The 8486-nt window shown below is 37.3% G+C and overlaps 1 protein-coding gene across 1 annotated transcript; it reads right to left on the bottom strand.

The window, feature by feature from the left end:
- On the bottom strand, positions 1941-3935 carry LOC104748764 (F-box/LRR-repeat protein At2g42730-like). The gene is made up of 3 exons (XM_010470359.1): positions 3821-3935; positions 2824-3455; positions 1941-2255 (listed from the first exon to the last, which is right to left on the bottom strand). The coding sequence occupies exons 1-3, from the start codon at positions 3933-3935 to the stop codon at positions 1941-1943; spliced, it is 1062 nt and encodes a 353-aa protein (XP_010468661.1).

The raw sequence follows: 8486 nt of genomic DNA, 5'->3' as shown, positions 1-8486 counted from the left end.
AAGAGAACAAATGAGTGCAACTTGTTTTTATAGATTTCCTAGGTGACTAATAGGTGACTAATAGGCGACTACATAATAAAAGTTGGTACACCAACCCCCGCATGGAAAACACGTTTTTTTAACTGTTTTTTGCGACTACTTGGCGACTACACGATGACTATGTAATGACTCGCCGTAAGAGTCGCCGAACAGTCGCTAAAATTTACGACTACTTTGCTCGCCGAATGAGTCGCTACGTAGTCGCCAAAATTTACGACTATTTGACTTGGTCGTATTGTAGTCGTTATTTTAGCGACTAAGTTGCGACTATATAATTCTGTCAACAATATAGTCGCCTCTTAGTCGTTAATATACGACCATCATAACGACTGCATAAATTAGTCGCTTAAGAGTGACTAATTAGCGACTAGTTCCATGTAGTCGCAGAATAGTCGCTAAATAGTCACTATGTAGTCGTTATTTTTGGCGACTACATATGTGGTCGCTATGTGTAGTTGCTAATCACCTATTTTCTTGTAGTGTTTTAAGAATGGTCCTCAATTAATATTTTTAATATTTGTAATTTATTATATGATTATTTTAGAAATTTATAGTATCTTATACAATGTATTCATAATTTTATCATTTAAAAAACAAACTTAAAAATATAATCATTTACATATCATATTTGACAACAAGAGAATAAGTTGTAACAGTTCATAAAATATACAAAAAATATAAGGTTAAGAAGAGAAGACATGACTGTAGATTGTATTTATTTATTTTTCAGAAATTAAAAAAATATTTTACGAAATATTACGACGAAAAGACACAGATAAAAAGTTACATTGAAAAGATGCGAAAAAGCTAATGACGAATAAAAGCGAACGAAATAACACGACTGCAATGTTATCTCATGGCAGTTAATCATAAAAATTTGTTTAATTTGATATGTGTAACATTGATAATTATTTATTTAATCATATGTAAAGGTAAGATTGTTTTTTAAAGAATACTTTTCAATAAAGATATAAAGAATGTTTCAAAAATTTGTTTGTTTTTAAAATTTTTATTAAATAGTTTAGGGATCGCAATAGTTTAATAAACAAATTCAATTAAAGAATTTTTGTAATAAATATTTTACTAAAATGAGTTTTCCCGCGATATCGCGGGGGTTCCATACCTAGTATATGGAATAATATTGTTTTTCAAGATATATGTTTAGTGGTTTACAGTCAGGAGGATCCAGGGAGAAAAGTAATATACAGGGCACAATTTTTTTTTTAAACAACAAAAAGTATAGAAAAGTATAAAAATATAAGTCTTAGTAGTTTCTTAACAATGTCCCGACAGAAATGTTGTAGAAAAATATGGGAGTCCCCATGTTTACAATCTTTTGTGTTGAGGTACACTTTTCAGCTCACTGATCATAGTTTATGGATCGAGCGAAACAGACGGCATCATGGGGATTGGGGACTCACCAGACTCACCAACTCCAGCCCCTATATATCCTCATCGGCATGATAGATATGAATGCTCGCCTAAGCACCTTGACGACTTCCCCGGCTTATGGAGGTGGGCTTCGCTATTGGTTCCAAACCCATAGCTACTAGTTTTGTTGCTGCAATTTATAACCTTCTTAAAATTATAAAATGGGCTTGTTGTTGCATTTATTGTAAAACAGTTTTTTGATGAATATAATATTACATTAAATAAAAAAAATTATGACTTGGTGAAGGAACGACTTCCACTACAAATATGAGATGATATAGCTTCGGCATTTGTCACTCAAATTGTTTGTAGTAAAATATTGCAACGATTAGTTACTAATTAATGACAAAAAATAAAATTAAAAATTTTGTAGCTATCACCTTATAGGAGCAAAAAAACTTTTGTAACAATTTTATAACAAATCATAATTTGTTACAAAAATATATACATAGCTTCAATATTATCCGTAGCTATACAAACACAATCCTTTTGTGTTCGATCTTGCATTTTGGTGAAGCTCTTGGAAGAGTGTCAAGAGTCAAAAGGTCACATATATCAATGGGCGCTGTGAAGTCATTTGCAGCACTTATTCTGACCAGTTCAAGACACGGCAGTTTCGCTAAGAAATGCTTCACTTGGTTCAGATCTTTTCTATCTCCTCCGTAACCTGATATTTCCAGCACTTTCACTCGAGATGTTGATAGGCAAGACGATCTATTCTCCTTGGAGCCATAGCAAACACAAACATCCCCACAAGTACTTTTTGAAATGTGGTGCTTTAGACCCTGAAGCATAAAGGAGACCAAGAATCTAAGATATATTACACATATCTGTATTTATGGCGGTTAGGATGTTTTTAAGCGTGTCATGAGATACCTTAAAGATGAGAGTTCAAAAAAAAAAAAAGATGAGAGGTTCTAATTTGATTTGAATATTCAAAAAAAAAAAGATGAGATACCTTTTTTTTATTTAAATATAATTTAACATTCATNAAAAAAAAAAAAAAAAAAAAAAAGATGAGAGTTTCTAGATATTTGGAGAGTTTATTTTATCAGAAGTGGCAGTATTCTCCATCCGCGCTTCTTTTCGCTTTCGATAGATAGACAAACAAGGCTATCGAACACCGCTAATTCTGTACAGGAGAAGCAAAGCAGCTGCGAAAAAGAAACCCCCCAAATCAGCTAGTCATCACTCAAAAACACACAATATTTTAAAGCAACTCGCACCACAAAGCACATCAATTCTCATACTCCTAATCAAGCATCGTTTAACTTTTTTCTTTTCTTTTTATTAAGCACCACAAAAATTTGTGAGAAGAATGAAAAAAGGTTGTAGTACGTATAGCAGACTGACCTCATGAAAAACACTAGATAAGTGAAGAACCCTAACGTTACTGATTGCATTGATGAGATGTATCATATTAACGTGAGCATTTCCATATACTGGTCCCCATATTTCCCCTCCGTCCGAAAGATGATTGAGTCTAGCTTCAATGAGAGAATCCAACTTAACTTTTAGAAACTTGCTCCCATCTTCATACGAAATCTCAAAGAAGGCAAGATTAGGAAAATCAAATGAAATGTCGCGGACGTATTGAAATCGGATGCGTAGTCTCTTTAGGGATGGAGACGACCATTGTATTTGTACCGGAAGGTGCTTCTCAGATTTCATTTCTGAGAACTCAAATTCTTGCAGAACAGGGCAACGAGATAGAAGTGTTTCAACAACATTACGATCTCCATCAAAATCAATTGAGTAAAGACATAATTTCTTAAGCAAAGGAAGAAAAACATCATGAGAAAGCTTGACTATAAACAAACTCCCTATGCTCAGCTTAACCAATGTCTTGTTCATCAAATTCAACGTAAGCACTGGTGGAAATTTTCCTAGGAAAGTGATGAACAGATCAAGATCCACAACACCACGGTTAAGCACATTACATATCCAGCTCTGAACACAAGCTGGATCAAGACCATCTCCAACACCTGTAAAAACGAAGATGCAGCCAATATATAGAAAAGAACTTCTTTTCTTATTAAGAATCACTTAAACAATCTTACAAGATATGTTTAATCAGATTTACACACAGTCAACACGACTTGCCACTGACCAATTCTTAATCTAACCAAAATCCCTAAGAACCCTAAAAGCTTTCTCGCTTAGTTCTCTAAAATTCTTCTTGAACGGCCAAACAACATGTTTGTCCAATAAAACAATATATAGAAAACCTCCTATGACCTACTTTCCTATTAAAGGATAAGTCCAAATCTTCTTAATAAATATGATAATAACTTGTTCTTTAATCAAAGAGTCTCTAAAAAATACAGCCACATCACTCGATCTCCGTTACGGTTTCTCCGTGTGAACCTCTTTTCCAGACTCCTACAGACCAGCCTTGTAGCAACCAAAGTCTTCATGCTTTCATTCTCCCCCTTTTTATCTGAATGTGACAACTCAAGCTCCATATGTGAATAGTACTAGAATCTTCCAAAAACATAAGCTTCAGCCACATTCAGCTACAACATCACCATCATCACCAATATCATCATCTCATCATACTCCCCCAGCATGAGTGCACATTCATATAAAAACAAAGATGAAGACATATATGTAGAGAGACACAACAAGCTTCCTATCATGCCTTGTACCAAAAATAATCCTCATGAGCTTTTACAATGTTCTTAGGTTTAACCTGTGAAACAAAACAATGTTGCAGCACTCCTTGAGAATTCAGCTGAACATGACAAACGGTTTGCTCAACAAATGCAACTGCAGCAGACTGATTCGTATGACCTTGCAACTGTTTAGATGTAGCTAAGACTCCTGATGATTCATCATTCCAATCATTACTATTGGATCTAGTTGATTCAGTTGTGACTTTTTCTTGTACAGGTGGTTCTGCAACATGCTTCTGTAGAACCTCAGGTTCAACTCCAACACCTTCTTCAATGAGTATCTTCGAGAGATTGCAGCATAGGTTGATTTCCTCAGACTCTTTGCAACCTTGATCATACTTTTTCTCATCATTCTCGAAATTTTTATTGTACAAATCCTTTTTAGCCACCCAGACTCTAGAAAAATGAAAGGGATCAATAAAACACTTTCTTGCCATCCAAAGCTCCTTGATCTTGTTCTTAAACTTGTAACAGAAAGATCTCACATGCCCACTTTTACCACAATGAAAGCATTCATAAACCCTTCGTCCTCGCTTGGATTTCGTCCAACCTTTTCGCTCACAAGAAGATATATGTTGATGTCGTGTGTTCCTGGTTTGTGCTACAGGGGCTTCCTGTTGAACCACTTTTCCCAGAATACTTGACTCAGCTTCATGATTTACATTGCTCTTAACGAAGCTTACTGATTTATCACGAGACAACAGCTCAACAGTCTCCTCTTTGTGATAACCCAGACCTTGATGCTGAGATCCTACAATTCCCATAGATAGTATCTCATCAAGCTTTTTGCCACCATTATTCAACATCCTAATCTTCTTGTGATTCTCATTCAGCTCTCTTTCCAGACTTGTTGCTTTTTCTTTTTCCAAACCATACTTTTCTTGAAGTGCCTTCAGTTTCTTTTCTAATACTTCTTTCTCAGAAGAAGGAAGTTCCTCACCAATCAATCCTTCAGAATTATTTTCTTCAAGCATATTGACTTTGGCTTCCAAACGCAGCTTTTCCTTTATAAGAACCAATTTTTCGTTGCACAATTGGACCCAGTTGTCGTACAAAACACAGTAGCTCTCTTTTGAAATCGACTCTTCACCATCATCATCTGAGCTTTCATCAGCTATATCATCACTCTTAGCACTGTATGCAAAAAGATTCAGCAGTCCTCCTTCTTTTTCATCCCCATCACTCTCTGATTCTGAATCACTAAAGCTAACATATGCCTTATTATTTCCTTTCACCATGTTTGGACATTCAAATTTTAAATGTCCAATCCCTTTACATTCAAAGCACTTCATCTCTTTTCGCTTAACCATTGGACACTCAGGTTTGTAATGACCAAAACCACAACATTCAAGACACTGAATCTCTTTTCTCCGATCAACTTTTTCTTTCTCAGATCTATTTGGCCTAGAACAAGACCTCTCTGTAGCACTTTGATTCCAGCGAGATAACTCTCGTCCCTGCCCTTTTTCAACTTGCTCTAGAGCTTTCCCAAAGTTCCTGGCCATCAAGGACATGTTATCTTTAATCTCTTTCAGCTGGTCGTTTGTGTCATCTACCTTGAATGCAATCCCTTTGCCATGAATTCTCTGTTCTTCAGCGACCTCCATCTCTTCTGACTTCAACATACCAACCAGATCTTCAAATTTCAAGGTATCCGTGTTTCCAGAGACTCTCATGACAGCTTTGTGTGCTGCATACTTAGATGGGAGACACCTAATTAATTTTTTAACCAACTTGGTATTCTTGTAGGTTTTACCAAGATTCTTAGCTTCATTGGCGATAGAGCTCAATTTAGCACTGAATTGAGAGATTGTCTCATCTGGATCCATCCTTAAGACTTCAAATTGAGAAGCAAGCTGATCCAATCTTGTTCTTTTAACACTCGAATTCCCTTCATGAGACTTCTGCAGAATATCCCAAGCTTCTTTAGCTGACTCACAACCTTGAACAAGCTTAAAATCATCATCGTCAACAGCTCCAAATATTGCATTAAGTGCCCTAGCATTATATTTAGACAAGTTCTTTTCTTCTACCGTCCAGCGTGCCTTAGGTTTAGTGATCTTGTCACCAGCTTCGGTTTTCTCATAGGGAGGTTCCCATCCTTCTTCCACAGCCGTCCAAGCATCCTCACCTAGATTTCGGATCAGCTGAACCATGCGCACCTTCCAGCGACCATAGCCTTGTTCATCCAAGATCACAGCCCTCTGAAGCAACATCAACTCATTACCCGACTGCATCATTATCCCAAGATCTCAACCTGTAGCGAGTATAGAGCTCTCGTCGGTTGACTGCTCTGATACCAATTGTAAAAACGAAGATGCAGCCAATATAGAAAAGAACTTCTTTTCTTATTAAGAATCACTTAAACAATCTTACAAGATATGTTTAATCAGATTTACACACAGTCAACACGACTTGCCACTGACCAATTCTTAATCTAACCAAAATCCCTAAGAACCCTAAAAGCTTTCTCGCTTAGTTCTCTAAAATTCTTCTTGAACGGCCAAACAACATGTTTGTCCAATAAAACAATATATAGAAAACCTCCTATGACCTACTTTCCTATTAAAGGATAAGTCCAAATCTTCTTAATAAATATGATAATAACTTGTTCTTTAATCAAAGAGTCTCTAAAAAATACAGCCACATCACTCGATCTCTGTTACGGTTTCTCCGTGTGAACCTCTTTTCCAGACTCCTACAGACCAGCCTTGTAGCAACCAAAGTCTTCATGCTTTCAACACCAACATGACTCTTTAAAGAGACCTTCTTTATACACGAATCGCCTTGCAGATTAAACAAGTTGGAAATGAAAGCCGTGAAACTCTTAGAATTTTCACGCTAGTCTCGTGTTGACCCACGCACAGACTCACAGTCATCAAGATCGAGATTGTAAACGAAAGTGATATGATAATGGGAAGCAATGAGGATGATCAAGTGGAAGCTGAGCTTGTTCCTGAGGATGCTATGCTTGTACCAGTTGGACCAAAGTTAACAAAGGATTATCCGTGTGCTTTTGAATTTGATGACGATGGTGTTCGTATTAATGAAAAGGCAACCAAGAAGCTACTGGTACCGGGAAGAACGCATAATGGTCAATATTCTCTGGGGGAACCGAGGCATCAAGTTTTCTACTCTACTAATCAACACCTTGCCAGTGATGAAGTGTGGCACAGAAGGCTTGGTCACCCTCACTTGCAAGTCCTCCAGAAGCTAGCTACAAATCAGTCTATCTCCTTCAATAAGATCACCAAGTCGGTGTGTGAAGCGTGTCAGCTCGGGAAAAGCTCACGACTTCCATTTTCTTCTTCTAGTTTCTTGCTTCTAGACCTCTTGAGAGGGTTCACTGTGACTTATGGGGTCCCTCTCCAATAAATTATGTTCAAGGGTTCAGATTCTATGTAGTCTTTGTAGACAATTATTCCAGATACAGTTGGTTCTATCCACTGAAATCAAAGTCAGATTTCTTTTCAATCTTCACAATGTTCCAGAAATTGGTTGAAAATCAGTTTGATTGTAAAATCAAATCTTTTCAGTGTTATGGTGGAGGAGAGTTCATTAGCACTCTATTCTTACAGCATCTGCAGAACTGTGGTATTCAACAACACCTCTCTTGTCCACACACTCCACAACAAAATGGACTGGCTGAGAGGAAGCACAGACACATCACTGAGTTAGGGCTAGCAATGTTGTTCCAAAGCAAGGTTCCATCAAAATATTGGGTTGAAGTGTTCTTCACTGCCAATTTTCTCATCAACCTGCTTCCTGCTGTTCATCTTGAGAACAACATATCTCCTTTTGAGAAACTTCACGGCACTGCTCCTATTTATACGTCCCTGCGAGTTTTTGGATGTGCTTGCTTCCCAACGTTGAGAGATTATGCCTCAAATAAGCTTGATCCGAAGTCTCTACAATGCGTCTTCCTCGGGTACAATGAAAAATACAAGGGTTATAGATGCCTATACCCACCAACAGGTCGCGTTTATATAAGTCGACATGTGGTGTTTGATGAGTCCTCCTTTCCTTTTGCGACAAATTACAATAAATTGCTTCCTCAATCTGGTATTGTTCTCACCTCCGCGTGGTATAAGGGTTTGCAGTTAGTATCAGATACTACAGAACAAACTGCTCCTCACCCTTCAGTTGACACAGTCATATCACCCTCTCAACCTGCAGTACCATCTACTCCATCTGCAGTTTCTCCATTGTCAGTCCAAGATGCTAACTCTCCGACTGATCTTGAATGTGGTGAGTGTTTTGAGCGTACGACAGACTCTGATTCTGATTCTATTGGCGACAGCTCTCACCACTCTCAAGACAGTCCTCTGTCACCCCATGAAC

Source organism: Camelina sativa, chromosome 15 (assembly GCF_000633955.1).
Source record: "Camelina sativa cultivar DH55 chromosome 15, Cs, whole genome shotgun sequence".
Classification (NCBI taxonomy): Eukaryota; Viridiplantae; Streptophyta; class Magnoliopsida; order Brassicales; family Brassicaceae; genus Camelina; species Camelina sativa.
This window is presented reverse-complemented; position numbering and strand designations above follow the sequence as displayed.

Bases quoted from the DNA above. Each gene is read 5' to 3' on its own strand.
- LOC104748764 (XM_010470359.1), bottom strand. From the start codon at position 3,935: ATGGAGCTTGAGTTGTCACATTCAGATAAAAAGGGGGAGAATGAAAGC. The intron at 3,456-3,820 runs GTAACGGAGATC...TCGTTTTTACAG, and splicing joins GAGGTTCACACGGAGAAACC to GTGTTGGAGATGGTCTTGAT. The intron at 2,256-2,823 runs GTCAGTCTGCTA...TTTATGCTTCAG, and splicing joins TATCTAGTGTTTTTCATGAG to GGTCTAAAGCACCACATTTC.